Source organism: Montipora foliosa, chromosome 10 (assembly GCF_036669935.1).
Source record: "Montipora foliosa isolate CH-2021 chromosome 10, ASM3666993v2, whole genome shotgun sequence".
Lineage (NCBI taxonomy): Eukaryota > Metazoa > Cnidaria > Anthozoa > Scleractinia > Acroporidae > Montipora > Montipora foliosa.
The window spans coordinates 13,430,434-13,446,289 of record NC_090878.1 but is presented as its reverse complement, the minus strand read 5'-3'; the positions used below and the strand labels follow the sequence as shown (position 1 = coordinate 13,446,289).

At 40.8% G+C, this 15,856-nt stretch overlaps 1 protein-coding gene across 1 annotated transcript in view; it reads left to right on the top strand.

Moving 5' to 3' along the window:
* LOC137974470 (histone-lysine N-methyltransferase, H3 lysine-79 specific-like) overlaps window positions 1-14,546 on the top strand; it is a 23,595-nt gene extending 9,049 nt beyond the window's left edge. Inside the window, exons 12-22 of the mRNA XM_068821482.1 lie at window positions 828-934; window positions 1,773-1,808; window positions 2,347-2,613; window positions 2,975-3,226; window positions 4,539-4,656; window positions 6,109-6,200; window positions 7,518-7,619; window positions 9,335-9,472; window positions 9,957-10,007; window positions 10,477-13,112; window positions 13,544-14,546. Of these exons, the coding sequence (XP_068677583.1) occupies window positions 828-934; window positions 1,773-1,808; window positions 2,347-2,613; window positions 2,975-3,226; window positions 4,539-4,656; window positions 6,109-6,200; window positions 7,518-7,619; window positions 9,335-9,472; window positions 9,957-10,007; window positions 10,477-13,112; window positions 13,544-14,396 (4,652 nt within the window). The 3' untranslated portion in view covers window positions 14,397-14,546. The remainder of the gene's footprint in view (window positions 1-827; window positions 935-1,772; window positions 1,809-2,346; window positions 2,614-2,974; window positions 3,227-4,538; window positions 4,657-6,108; window positions 6,201-7,517; window positions 7,620-9,334; window positions 9,473-9,956; window positions 10,008-10,476; window positions 13,113-13,543) is intronic.
* Window positions 14,547-15,856: the final 1,310 nt, after the last annotated feature.

Sequence of the window (15,856 nt, the reverse complement as noted above, 5' to 3'; positions counted from 1 at the left end):
TGTAGTCCGATGTTGAACCATCTTTGTTCCCATGCATAATTATACTGGAGCAACCCAAAACCTTTCAACTTGGTCAACTTTACACGGTAGCCCTAAACATTGTTTTTTATGCCTAATGACCTTTAGCATTACTAAAGGTTTTGTAACAAGTGACCTGTAAAAAGTGACCTGTGCTTTAAACCTGTCGGGTAGTCACAGTTAACATGAAGTGTTTTTTAATGACCATACATGAACATGTATAAGGAAATAAACTGTACATATCTCAACATGAACATGTGACTAGGTCTACTAAACATGACACATTGACCAGTCACGCAGGAACTGTACATTGTAACAGACACAAAACTTTGCTTCCTTCCAGTTGCCATTATTCTGTAAGGAAACTACACTTTAAGCCAAAATTGTTACCAATTCATTGCCTGAACAGAATCACAGCATTTCCTCAGTTGGTTACAATGGGTCACAACATGGCATGATAGGGGGGGTAGGGGTAGGGGGTTAGTGGTAGGGCTAGTAGCTGGGTAGGGGGGTGAAGGGTACTATAGCTGAAACAACCCAAACCTTTACAAAAATGCTTAGATACTGTTTAATTTAGTCCTAAGGTTAGCATTTTTGTAAAGACTAGTTTGAGTTGTTTCAGTTATTGTACATTTCACTCCCACCCCCCAGCCCTACCCTCACCCCCAGAATAGTCATTCCAGTCACAACACTGTTTGTTACTGAACATCCTACTTGGAACTTAGGTGCATGTTGCATACCCACTAGAATTTTATATGATCTTTTTCGAAGAAACTTTACAAGCCAATCTTTTTCATTCGTTATGGTAGACATTGGCACAATTTTGAGGGTATCTGAACTCAAGCCGAATGGACGTGCAGTTTCTTGGACTGGCAAACCCGTTTCATATTTTGTGCATGTCATTGATAGGACTCTGGTAAGAACGTGCTCATTATTTGTTAACCCATTGACTCCCGAAACCACCTCTCCCCCCCCCCCCCCCCCCCATAATGACAGTTAATAACCCTTACCACCAAAAAGTTAATGATTAAAAATTATGGAACTTTGTGATTATGTTATTTAGAATACAAGTCTGAATGCTCTACCAGTGAGCTCATGGGAACTGGCCCGTTTAACAAATCGAAAGTGGTTCAGGGTTGTCTGTGCTCTTATTGACGACGATATTTGTCATCGCAGTGGTCAAAATGTTGTGGACTCACGAGGCACACCCAAAGAACCCAAAGAAGTGTTTTTTTCAAAGTGTGACCAAAATCATGACACAAAGAAGGAGCAAGCATTGTCTATAGCTTTCTCGCAATATGATTGGTTTGTTTTACAAAATGAACGTTCTGGTTTGCTATTGCATTGCGTGACAAATTGACGCAAGCACGACGCATGCAGCATTGTCTAGACTCTTATAGACAACGGCAAATTAGCCAATCAGATTGCAAGATTACAAGCAATTGTGGTAAAAATGGCTTTACTTCTAGGGCTGAACTTGTAAAAGTGGTGGTTTCTTAGTAGGGCTTAATCTGAAAATCCAACCAATTCAATATATGGTGGGGTCATACATTTGTCTAGGCGTTTCATGGTTTAGTAATGTCCGGCTTGGTAAAGGATATGGTAAATGTTAACTCATCCAATAAACAAATGGAGAGATGTATTTTTCCATGAGGTGACTCAGGGATACTCTGGGGAAAAAATGAAAATGCCCCTCACAGGAGTCTGACCCACAATGTATGTCAGTTATTTATTTATTTATTTATTTATTACAGCTTGAGCAATATTTTGCAGACCTAAAGAGGAGAAAGGTGAGGAAAAAAGGAAGGCATGAAAAAGGATGTTTAAGCCATCAGTTGTTTTTGTCTGATCTGTAGTGGTCTGTAGCAGTGTGAGACAGGAGTGGAATCTGCTTGTACGAAAATATTATGTTAACTATCTTAGATCATCATTGACCCCAAACACAAAAGTGATTTTTCCAGAACTTTACCATATGTGCAAGCCTCAGATAATTGACAAGCAAACAAAGCGAAAAATTAGTATATATGGTAAATGGTAGTGTGTATTGCCCACAGATCATTCTAGGCAGAAATTTTAGTTTAAAATTGTCTTTGTCCAAAGTACATTCATGGTTTGGGAAGTACAGTGTAGAAGTACTTCATCTTTTCTGATAAGTACGTTTTGGTGACAAGACACTTGGAACCCATACAGTACTTAATGCAGATCATGTTGCAGACTGTCAAGGTCATAATGATAAAAAAAAAATGGGGACCTCCCAGATGGAAAAATGATATACATGTATGTTTATTTTTAAAAAACTTGTTAACGCTGCAACTTGCGACTTTTTAGGAGGGTAGAGAATTCAGTGATACAAGCAGCTTGAGTGACTCCATGGCCAGCACTCCAAACTTTGAAGAGCTAGATGACGTTCTCTTCGGCGTCTCAACAAGGCACCAGTGGAATCAGCTAATTAGTCACATTGAAGCTACTAATCTTGCAAATAAAAATGGCAAAAGAAAACCCAGCAAGAAAAGCAAGCAGCTTTTTCTAGAACAGGACAGCAATGTTTTGCTTGCTGAACAAGATCAAGATCAAGATCAGAAAGGTTTGACAAAGGTAGGTTATGGTACATTATGAAAATCATTCTGCACGAACAATTAAGAGAGCATATAAGGAAAACAAAGCTTTTTGTACATAACAGTATTTTAGTTTCCGCTCACTTCATTCACAACAGTAGGATGGTATTACTAAATATTATTAGAGTCTTACTACAGTATATCCAAGATATTATCCAAAGACTGATCCTTTACCAAGTTAATACAAAGAACTAGCAGCATCAAGGAAAAGTTTTGCTCTCTTTCTGTAGTAATAATGAGCTCACTTTAGGATTTTAGATTCAGTTGTCTGAGGTTATTATTTAACACCTCAAGTCTTCATTTTTTTTTTAACCTTAATTCACAGCTTTGTTTTATTTTAGGGACGTCAGCCGACATTTGCTCAAAAGGTCAGGCGAAAATACCAAAGGCAACAGAATAAGATAGCACAGAAGCTGAAGAATGGAACAAAGACCACAAGAGGAAAAGGAAGACCAAGGCTGAATCCAAGGCCAGGGAAAGGAAATGCAATGACAAAAGTAAAGACAAAACGGTCCTCAAAAGCAAGTCAGAAAAGACAGAAGGACTCTCTTGCAGCAACAGCCTTGGAAAATGCAACCGTGGCTGCTTTGCAGGTGAGTTTAAGAGAGATTGTTAACCCACTGACACCTTACAATGTAAATGCCCTGGGATGCCCCCAGTTGTCGAGTAAAATCATCTGATGTTAGACAGAGTTAACATTTGATTTGATTTGGTCTCATTTTAGTTGATTTATAGTCTCCCCAAATAGTAGGGCGCTCATGCTCGGCTAAATGACCTTGAGACTTAAATAAAGTTTTTGCAAAAAAACAGAAAATTTATAACCCAGACGATTAATCTTACTCTTTGTTAGCAGTATAGGTTGCTCAGTTATTCTTATTGTTGGTAACTGAGCATTTTTGCTCATGACAACAGTAAGACGTTTTTCCTGCCAAAATGATGCTGTTTTACATATGCTCACTGTTGTTCCATGAGAAAATCTCGTAGTCGTAGTCGTCCTAGAATCTAAAGCTCTCTAGTGGTTTAAAGAGGACAGAGTTTTTTGAGTGGAGGCTCATGATGTTAACCCTTCTTCCAAGTAAATAGTTGCCTATTGATGAGTGAAATTTCCTGTTGTAAGTCAGAGTAAAATCTAAGTGGCACTCTTGAAAGAAAAAAGGTTGTTAAAGAGGACTTCTATGTTGTTCATGTCTGTTTGAATTAATGAACAAACAAAAAGGGACTGGATGATTGAATGTTCCAGTCCAGTATAAAGGCTTGGCCAAACGCTTACTTACTTACTTATACTTACTTACTTACTGGTGAGGGGTCGGCCGTTTCTGGTCCAGCAGTTTGATCAGTTTTGTCATGGTGGAGCTCAGCTCAGGAATATGCATAATAAAACAATTATTGGACTTGGTTTTCGCATGATAAAAGTAAAGTAAAGTCTCTGCTTACGAGCCAGAAGGCCCTTCAGGCCGGCACTTATCTCCGGTTTCGTTAGCATGAAGCGACTAGGAGTATTTCTACTCCCCCCTGGATGGGATGCTAGTCCATCGCAGGGTTACCCCCAGCATTTCGCCGGTACCCATTTATACACCTGGGTGGAGAGAGGCACCATGAGAGTTAAGTGTCTTGCCCAAGAACACACCACAATGACCCCAACCAGGACCCGAACCCGGACCACTTGATCCGGAGTCGAGGCCACTGCACCTCCCATGCATGATAGCCTTCGGCTTCGGCAGGTACATGTAACACAAACTTTGGCCTTGATAATTATCGCTGTCATGCTCAACCTCATCCAATAATTGTTAATTATTTCTTCCCACCCACATGTTAAATACTATGACAAGGGTTGCCCGTAGTGGCTTCTCGTGTGATCCTTTTTTTTAGTACAGTCCTTTAACTGTTTTGTGGTTATTCTATCAGGGCCTTCAAAAGAAAAGTAGACAGACCAAGGGAATGCGAATTTCATCAGCATCACCCCCACCTTTTCTTAATACTGCCAACATTGAACACTCTTTGCCTGCCCTGGATCATCTTTTTGGTAAGTGAAAAAAAATGTTCCTGCTTGAAATACTTTTTGCTAATTCTAACTTACAGCACATTAATTTGTGCTATCTCAAACTCCTCATTGAAGATTTAAGATAAGATAACCCAAGATAAGATGATTTATTTTGGGTCAAGTAAATGGTTAGTGGAAATTAAATGTTATCTTAGCCTATTTAACATAATCTGTAAGGTAAAACGAAATTAAGTAAAGTACAGTAGCAAGGTTACTGTACATCAAGTCAAAAATGGGTCAGGGAACTGCAAACTGTTGAAGGTAGCAAGGAATTCAGGATAACCAATTTTAAAAGTTGTGAGATGGAACTGCAAGGGGAGATGAGCGTTAAAATACTGGTACATTTACTTTCGTATTGAAATTTTTAAAAACTGCTCTTGATTTCTCTGTGATTTCACCACAGCCATTTTTACATCCCTATTAAAACAAAGGGATTGGTGCCTAACTAATCCACTGGGAATTCAGCTTAACTCCTGTGTAATCTTTTTTCCCAGCTTCTTGGGAAGCAGGGTGTGGTTCAGTGGTGAGAGAACTTTCCTCCCACCAATGTGACCCGGGTTCGATTCCCAAACTTGGCATCATGTGTGGGTTCAGTTTGTTGGTTCCGTACTGTGCTCCGAGAGATTTTTCTCTTGGTACTACTCCGGTTTTCCCCTCTCCTCAAAAACCAACCTATGATTAATTTGATATGTGTTGATTTTATTTCTGTAGAGTGTCCCAATTAGTGCCTCACAGCTAATTAACAAATCGAAAGTGGTTCAGCGTTGTCTGTACTCTTATCGACAACAATATTTGTCATCACAGTGGTTGTCATCACAGTGGTTAAAATGTTGTGGACTCGCGAGGCACAGTGAGTCCACAACAAATTTTGACCACTGTGATGGCGAATAGTACAGAGTACAGACAATGCTGAATCCCTTTTGATTTGTTTTTTACCACAATATTCAATGCCAAAGAAATTTCCGAGTGTGGCCAAAATCATGACACAAAGAAAGAGCAAGCGTTGTCTATAACTTTCTCGCAATATGATTGGTTTATTTTCCAAAATGGGCGTTCCTGATTGGCTATTACATTGCGTGACAAATTGACAACGGCAAATTAGCCAATCAAATTGCGAGATTACAAGCAATTGTGGTAAAAATTATTATTCATGTGACACTAATATAAAGTTTATTACTCTTATTCTTATTCTTAACAACAATGAAAATCATGAATACCAGTTCCAAAATACCGGGATACTAAATACCGTAATAGATTCTTAAAGCCACAAACCTTAGGTGATATAAATAGGCTAATTCAAGAAATTGTGCCTTTTAAGTTTGAAAGGACTTTAGAGAATGAGTTTGAAGGTGTGAAGGGTTCTTCAAAAATTGAATAACTAATGACAAAAGGACAGAAGTATACTGATAAAACCATCTTGTTTGTTTCTTTCAGGGATTTTTCGCCTCCAGTATATTCATTTCCTTTGTCACATGCCTTCTTCTGAGTACAAGGAAAACCTTAAGCAACAAATTGAAGAACAGCAGGTATGGAAATTTTCGTGTTTTGTTTATAACGTTTGTGTAAATCACTAATAAGATATAAGAATTCAATTCATAAATTAAAAATTCAGTTTACTAGGAATAATTATTATATCGCCCTTTTGCTTCTAAGCTGGCTAATGGGTTTCCCATTGATGACTAATATCGCCTGGCATTAGAGTGCCTTTCAATTGGTTGTCCTAAAACAAAAGCAATTACTTTGACCAATCACAGCAGGTGCAAACAGCACAATGAACCAATCCAGATTCGTAGCAATTCCATGGAACTTGCTCAAAGCGCAGGGAAAATCGCGTGTACAAATCGCGATTGGTTTTTGTTTTCCGTTTCATTTGTTGATAAACTTGCGCGAAATTTTGAACCAATCACCAAGCGTAGCAAGTGCAATCGCGAATGACTGTCGACAGTAATTTGAAAACTGCTGTAAACAAATAAGTGATCTACACGCCCAATTTTGATACCCAGCGTGAAGTGTCCCGTAAGTCTAGACTCTTGTTACCTATTTCAAACCATGTTAGTGGTCTGGGTTAGCAGTTTATCTTTACTTAGGCGCACTGTGTAGTGGACAGTCTGTGACGTCAATTATCAGCTCTCGTATAAACGAGTGATATTGAAGTTGGAAAAGAAGAGCCAGGGGACACTTCGTAATGCTTAATTGAAATCGGCGTGTGTCTAATAGACCCTTCTTGAATGCGTAATGATTAAACTGAATGAAAAACTGATATCAGAAATAGAGAGAGCACCTTCACTTTAGTAACCCTGCAAAGTTTCTGAGAAAATGTAAGTTGCAAAATGAAAAATTTACAGACGTTTGTATGACTGGGGGTATACACCATACTCTGAGTCGGACAAACGTCTGTAAATTTTTCACTTTTCATCTTACATTTTCTCAGCTGATATTACACCTAATAGGCTAAAACTTTGCAGGGTTACCCAAAGTAAAGGTGCTCTTTCTAGTGCTGGTATATGTCTTTAATTTTAATTTATTTGAATAGGGCATTTTCGAATTGTGACGGCTGGACTGGATCTAGCATGAAATGGAGGCTAATGAGGCCTAATCTTTTCACACACAAATTAATTTACCCGCATTAGCCTCCATTTCATGCTAGATCCAGTCCAGCCGTGAGAATTCGCAAATGGTCTTTTTTCGGCCGCCATTTTAAAGAAGGGTCTATGACATGAATTTCCGGACATACCGTCGTTAGACAGAGTGAAATCTGTGTCACGTTTGGGAGGCAAAGAGCATTGACACTTTTGCATTTGTACTTTACATGTGTAATTTTATCTCAACCTTTAATTAACCAGGCAAGGAAAAAGGAATTGACTGGAAAAGTGAACCAAGCAGAAAAAATGGTTGATTCGCTGCAGAAAGAAGCCCTGGGGAACCTTAAAGTTCGGATGAACGAGGTAAAAAGAGGTGTTAAAGTGAAAAGTAATCAAAAAGGAGAATAATTATTAACTGTAGCCGTAGAAACCTAACTCAATATTCTTTTCAACACGTCCTGTTGTTGAAAACACTCAGGGCGGTGATACGAATGAAATTTAAGACTGCAGGTTTCAGCAATCATTTTACTTCCAGAACTTTCTACAATTAATAATAATAATAATAATAATAATAATAATAATAATAATAATAATAATAATAATAATAATAATAATAACTTTATTGCAGTATATTCACGTGAATGGCTCTTCACCTGCAATGTCTGAATAATAAGATTATCTAAAATCAAAAATATGTAAAAATAGAAATATCGAAAAACAGAAACTACATGCGATCTCTTTTAGCTTGAGTTGCTTCAAGAAGACAAATTATTTTTTTCTTTGCTCTTGCCTTCGAGACGCAGTTTTTCGACGGATGAGGATTTTTGTATAGCAGGATTGGCCAAAATAAAAATGATTCCAAACACAGTTTAGTTTGAATATGAAATTAAGAAATGTATATTTGAAGTGCGGAGTTTAATCGAAAGAACTCAGTCATCCTTTAACTAGACAATTTAAGCAATTGTCACTTTAGAGGGGTTTTCAATTGAGTGTCGAAAGTAATTAGCGAATTGCTTTGGTTTTGCATTTACTTCAGTCAGTGATTGGTTGAATGTTCTCGGGCTGTTTTTTCAACCGATCAGAAGTGAAACCAAAACCAGTCGTTGCTTGCGCGAGCGCATTTTCCCGCGCTTTAGAGTGGTTTTCAAATGAGTGTCGTAAAACCAAAACCAAAGTAATTACTTTGGCCAATCAAAAAGGACGGGAGACAATCCAGTAAACCAATCAAAACTCGAAGTAATTACACGTAGCCGACACAAAGCGCGGGAAAATGTGCACGCGCGAGCCACAATTGGTTTTGGTTTTACTTCTGATTGGTTGAAAAAGTGGCGCGAGAACTTTGAACCAATCACTGAGTGAAGTAATTATAAACCAAAGCAATTCGCTAATTACTTTCGACACTCAATTGAAAACCGCTCTATGTCGGCTATGTGTGATTACCTTGAGTTTTGATTGGTTTACTGGATTGTCTCAGTCCTTTTTGATTGGCCAAAGTAATTAGTTTGGTGTTGGTTTTACGACACTCGATTGAAACTCGCTCTATCGACACCTGAAAAATGCAGGCGGCTTTAACGGGACAATTGCTTCAAAGTGACAATTGATTAAATTGTCCAGTTGTTAGAGCGCGAGTCAATCGAGTGTCGTAAAACTAAAACCAAAGTAATTACACGTAGCCGACACAAAGCGCGGGGAAATGTGCACGCGCGAGCCACGATTGGTTTTGGTTTCACTTCTGATTGGTTGAAAAAATGGCGTGAGAACTTTGAACCAATCACTGAGTGAAGTAATCATAAACCAAAGCAATTCGCTAATTACTTTCTACACTCAATTGAAAACCGCTGTAAGTGCAAGGATAACTCAGTTCTTTCGACAGTTTAGTTTGATTTCACAGCGTCGTTGATTTCGACTTAGCGTTTCATTTAAACGATGAGTGGTTATTGCGGCTGTCATTTAGGTTGTGCTGCTCCCTGTTATCGTCATCATCGTCGTCGTCGTCGTCGTCGTCGTCATCATTTTCACGACCATTAATTTTCGTCATTTTGAAATTCATGATTTGTGTGGGGTTTTTAATGTTACAGATTGGTTTGTCAGCGAAGACACCTCGTGAACTACTTATGAAAGCCGGGGAGCTATTAGGAGAACACAAGAAAATGAAAGACAAAGTGAAACGGCTTGAAAAGGAAGTCAAACACCTCGAAAAACACAAAGGCACACAGGTAAGAGACCTACTTCCTGTAAGTAATTTATATTTAGCGAAAAACCGATTCTAAATGCTTGACACCTATCACAGCCTTGTACTGCAATACCACTTTTCCTGTGGGCCGTCGACTTCTGGACTCGCGTCACGCTCTTGATTTAATGCTTAAAGTCTGCTACGAGCCAAGGAGGCCCATCAGGCCGGCGCTTATTTCCGGTTACTGTAGCATGAAGCTACTAGGAGTATTTCTACTCCCCCCTGGACGGGATGCTAGTCCACCCATTTGTACACCTGGGTGGAGAGAGTCACCGTGAGGGTAAAGTGTCTTGCCCAAGAACACAACACAATGTCCCCGGCCAGGACCCGAACCCGGACTACTCGATCCGGAGTCCAGCGCACTAACCATGAGGCCACCGCGCCTCCCTAATTTAATGTACATGGTGGTTAAAAAAAGACTGGAAGCTGAGATAAGACAATGCCATATTACAATTTTATTTCTCCAGGCTAAAGAGAACAGACCCTCACGGGCAGACGTTTATGTTTCTCTTAAGACGGTAAGTGAGCCTTGACTCCACAAAGCTTCCTCCTAGACTATTTCTCGTCCCTTTTATATCATAGCCAAATCTTTTCTTATTTAATGATAGGGTTTCCCACTTATTTTTGTATAAGTAAAGTCAGTGCAGCTTAGCGGTTAAGAAACCAGCCTTCCACCTCTGCGAACCGGGTTCAACCCTCGGCCCCTTGGTCGTATGTGGGCTGACGTTCAGTCAATCTCAATCTAACTCTGAGGGTTTTTCTCCGGGTACTCGGGTTTTCCTCCCTTATCAAAATCGACTCTCGGTCAAAGTTGGTTAAGGGGAGGGTTACTTAAAAGGCAGGGACTGTCTCAGATCACAGAGGGAGAACAACGGGGTTACATGTTAGAGGAGTGTTTTCTTCGCATGCCGTAACTGATGAGTGTCTGCCATGACAGGATTCCTTGCGCCTTGATTGTAATCGAGTGTTTTTTTCCCTGCCATTTAGGGTGACTCACAAGGTAAAGTCCAGGAAAATCTTTTAAACCACTTATATGAAGAGCTTGCAAAGCGAAAGGCTTTAGTGGAAAAGGTTAATAAACTGCAAAGTGAGGTAGATCAACTTGACTCTGTGAAAGTCACTGCCCCTAAGGAGTCAGTGTCGTCTCCCTCGCCTTCCACAACTAGGCAGTCATCAGTAAATTTTAATTCTTCTACGTCAATCATAAAGACAGTCTCGTCTTCGTACTCCCCAAGCCGATTCCATGTGGCATCGAATGCGCATGTTCATCTTTTGTCTTCAGGGACATCAGGATCAAGTTCACCATCTGTTCTCATGGCTGTTGCTTCTGGGTCACAAAGTGGGGCCACGCAGCCACAACTTGTAAAAACTTACCAGTCTCTTTTGACGCCAGTTATTGGTGTGCCTGTGCAGATAGGCTCTTATCTTGACAAAGATGGACAGTTGGTTTCACCCAGTCAGAAGACAAAACCAGTAAAACAAGTAGGAAGTACGAAGAAAAAGCCGAGAGTGAGTAAACAGTCTCCTAAAGCAGCTTTGACAACCTCTCCAACACTGCTAAACCCACCGGCAGTAAGTACAACGGTTTCTCCAAGTACACTAATAGGCTCTGGATGGCAGTCACCTAGTGTCTCTCGCCCTCATCAGCAATTAATGACGTCACCAATCACGTCATTAAACTCGTCCTCTCTGTCCGGAAGTCAACGAACGTCTGCTGTTTCTTTGGTAACGTCTCCTGTCACACCAACACCTGTCAGGCGCGTAACAAGTGACTACTCCTCAGTGGTGCCCTTGCCAACAGCATCAAGTGCTCCCCAGATGTCCTCAAGTGACATACCTCCGATGGTATCGTTTGCTCAAAATGGCCTCTCGTACATCTCACCGCTGAGTCCTTTATCAAGCATGTCTGGAACACCTCGCCCAACCACCTCTTGTGCAACTCCGCTAAGGTCTCTGTCTGCATCAACAGAGAAGTATTTGAACACATTTACAACGCAAAGTACGGCGAGTGCTAAGGCTTCTTTTTCCAATGCCTCACAGAGTCCACCTGCTTCCAGCAGCAACCAGATGTCATATTCTAATCGCTCATCATATATTCACACGGATTTATCAACAGACCACAGTGCAGGCATCAAGTTGTTGTGTGATCTGCTCAATGACACATTGCCTGAACAACCTCCACCTTTGGTCGCTACGTCTCTTGCTGTGCGATCCTTAGGAACACCTACTTCGCTTCAAACATCTTCTGTTATCCCAGACACCTCTCAAGTTGAGCTGAGAGGACTCACAGGTACGCCCCCTGCACCGTCAAGTGAGAACGAATCAAACTTCCCAAAGACCCCTCCCCTGGGAAGTACTGTAGCTAGTTGTAGCCAGTCGCCTAGAAGTGTGTCATCTTCATTGGAACAAACGCCTTCTGTTCGAAGGAGTCCAGGAAGTGCGGCAAGCAAGAAAAGAACGTCCCCGTTTGCAATTGAAAACCTTGTTAATTCAAGCCCGGAGTCTCAGAGCGGCAACGGCAGTCCTAATGAAGCTCAAATTGTAAATAGAAACACAAGCCCCACAGATAGCTCTAACAGCAGCAGTCCCAAAGCCAAAAATAGATCACCTTCCACAAATTTTAGCATTGCGCACATAACTCGGGATATAAACACCACGAACAATAAATGCAATGGCCCGTCTCTGACAGAACCTGTTACCTGCTCAATTTCTTTACCTCTCTCTTCTGATGAAATGAGCCAGCGACATCGAAGAAAGTCTTCGCCGTTACCAAGGATATCAAACCCGGAATCTGACGGATCTTGTATGGACTCTGTTAATTCGTATGACAGTTCTAAGGGTTCTGTTTCTGAAGCCATCAATACAACGGATAAAAGGCAAAGAATTTCACCCCCAGCTTCTACGGTTTGTGATCCACCAACCGAGCAGTCGCGTCAATTGCAATCGACTTTGATCGTGAAAGATTTGTTTTCTAAAAGTGGCTCAAGTCAGGGAAGTTCTTCTGAGAAAACGTCTCATTTAACTCCAGAAAATCCAAAGCTCTCCTCTACACCTACAAGTTACGCTTTAGCAATTTCTAAGAACGAAAATCAGGCGATTTGTAACCAAGTGAGTTCCACCGTGCCACCTGTGCACAAGATATCATCAAGTGGAAGCCCAAAGCATAAAAGGGATCGTTCAGTGACTGTTGATCTCACTTCCTCTATTATCTCGGCCATTCCGCTCGATATGATTCCACTTCCAAGAGGCAAAAGGCCCAGTCCAGAAAAAAGAACGAGCCAAAACGGTCCTGACGGTAAAAAGCCTCGGTCGTCTGTTCCGCCGATCCCCGAATCCACTAGTCCGGACTCAGAAGTAAGCAATCTTATGACAGCTGAGTGTCTTCCTCAATCTCCTTCAATCTCATCGTCTTTGTCAAAGGCAGAGACTGCAGTGTTGGAAGGTCAGGCACCCCTACTAGTTGACAGCAACCCTTGCTCTGCTCGCAGTCCAATTCCAGTTGCTCCATCGACAGTCCTTCAGCTACACGCTGGTGTTTCGCTGCCATCATTCCGAAGTGTTTTCTCGCTTCCAAAAGAAGGGGAAGGCGTTGGTACTCCAGAAGGCTCCACTCAAATAGATAGGTAATACCTCCTAACGGTTACTATTATTGACAAGTGGGCATGTTTAGAATGAATGCTTGGTACTATGCAACAACATCCAGTTATATAGGCTTGCTTACTGACTTATTAGTAGAGCATTAGCATACTATCCTGTAATCTCAGTATGATTCGCCCAAGTACTTGAAAACCATCAACATCGTTTAATTAAGGATGGGCAAAGTCAAGGTAGTATTCCAGTTGATTTCTGCAGAACTACTGGTTCTCGTTTCCCTAGTCAAGCTGTCAAGTCGGCTAGTTATTAACTCGTAGGAAAGTCGTATCGATACTTGTTGGTTTTCAACATCAACAATAACAAAATAATTACTTCGAAATAACTAGAGTTCCCAGAAGAGTTTTGAAATATTACAAACCTTTAAAATGAAAATTAACAGAGTTTTGCCATATATTTTTAGTGGAGTTCAACCTTTAGAGAAGCCTACCCAGTCAGCGAAGGAAATGACTGAACTTTCTGCAAAGAAACGGAAACGTAAAGAGAAGAAGGAGGTTCCTGGAAAGGCCAAAGGGGCCTTGAGCTTGTTGATACAATATGATAGCGACAGTCAAAGTTCATGTGGAAATCACACGGAGAGTGATGATAGTGGTTCTGGTCACAGCACCAGTCCCATCAATCTCTCTCTAAGCCCTGGTGCCATGGAAGCTGCTGATCCCTCTCGGTTCAATAACACCGTAAATTCGCCAGTGGGTAAAGAGACTGCAAACAGCGGTTCTCACCGTTATGGCGCAGGCGTCAATTCGAAAAGCAGTGAATCAATCAAGTCTAAGAAACGGTCCAGTAATGGGAAAAGCCCTGTGGAAAAGAAGAAAGGAAAAACAGCACCGTCAGCAGGGACAGAAGCAGCGGTTTCAAATCAGCCCGCCTCTGTTGTTAACCTCAACGACACAGTAGTGTCCATGCAGCAGTTCAAGAGTGTGGCTCCTGCCATGTCCATGCCTGCTAGTTGTCAGCCTTATCCGTCTGGATACACAAATTATCCAGCTCCTAGACAAGGCGGTTGTGTCATGCCAGGATTTCCTCTTCAGCCCAGTCCACTGAGTTTCGCCCCAAGGGATCACCGACATGCGCAGTGTTCTGCAAACCGCCCACGGTATTACCCAGCGGACTCGCTCCCGGATCCCCGTGGATATCACCCACCGCCCCGTGGATACTTCCCACAGTGGCGAACACGTTTCGCCCCAATGCCATGTCAAAGACCAACATTCAACTATTCGAATAATGGAAGTGATAGTAATAACGTTTACAGATAGAGCGAGTTTCAACCGAGTGTCGTAAAAAACCAAAACGAAACTAATTACTTTGGCCAATCAAAAAGGACGGAGACAATCCAGTAAACCAATCAAAACTCAAAGTAATTACACGTAGCCGACACAAAGCGCGGGAAAATGTACACGCGCGAGCCACGATTGGTTTTGGTTTCGCTTCTGATTGGTTGAAAAAATGGTGCGAGAACTTTGAACAAATCATTGAGTGAAGTAATGTAAAACCAAAGCAATTCGCTAATTACTTTCGACACTCTATTGAAAACCGCTCTAAACAGGTGTCTGTAGTCGGGTTGCAAGGTTGTAGTCCTGGTCAGAGTTGTTTATAAGCAGAGTCATTTTTAAATCCTGGTTTTTCCTTAGGGCTTTATGGTTAACGTGGAACTAGAGTTAATCCGCTTTCAAACAATACGGACCAATTTCAACAGTATAAAGAGTGCGATGAATTCAAACAATAGACCAAATCGGTTAACTCAAAGTTGTACCCCTTTCAAATCTTCACATTTAAATAATATGGAAATACCTGAAACAAAACGTTTTATTCCCAAAGAGTTTGAATTGGGCACAACATTGAGTTAGCCGATTTGGTTTATTACGCCGCGGGAAAATACTCAAGGCTACATGGCTGCTTAAGAAAACCGATTGGTTTTCAGCCAATCAGACAGCGCCAAATGGCAGTTGTGTAGTTATGTCCCGCACACACAGTTTAGCTGCTTTATCAAAGCCAAAAGTGCCTTTCTCGAATGGTTCTCTTTTACAGTGTTGCTTCAATCCTTAATTTGATTTGCTGTGGTATGTAGGGAAATAGACCCCTTTCATGAATGGTATCCTACTTATTAATCGTGTATATTTATTTCAATTAGACCTACTGGCCTCATTATGGAACAAATTTGCTTTTGAATTTTGCACATCGTAGCGAGGCTAGAATGGCTCATCGGCATAAAGCACAAGAATATTTTTAATTATTTTATTCAGTCGTCATTATGAAAGAGGTCTATTGGGTTAGGGTTTGGTGTGGTGGGTTTTGTTCCAAGACCCCCCTACTGGAAAAAGCCCTAAATTTGTTCTCTTAGTTATTCGTTTTCAACAATCCTTCTGTCTATTTAAACTGCACGTATTAAATGTACAAAAATCGATATAGTTAAGAATTTTGTCAAGTTATCTATTTATCCTCGCTTGATATAGATTTGGTTCAGGTCAAGCGTATCGTTGTAGGTTAGGACATGGAAGTTGTTAGAAGTTTATGTGGTAATCAGCGCGACATTTTAAAAGCTTTTTAATGACTTTTCTGATGGATTGTCGGTATCAGTTTTTGTGGTGTCGATTTTCTTTTCATCGATTTTTATTTCTTTTTAAACAGTATAGAGATTCTTGATTTTTAAGCAAAGAAATATTTTACCTTACGTATCGGTTGGGGAAAAACTTTGTACTCTTCTTGAGTTCGTCAG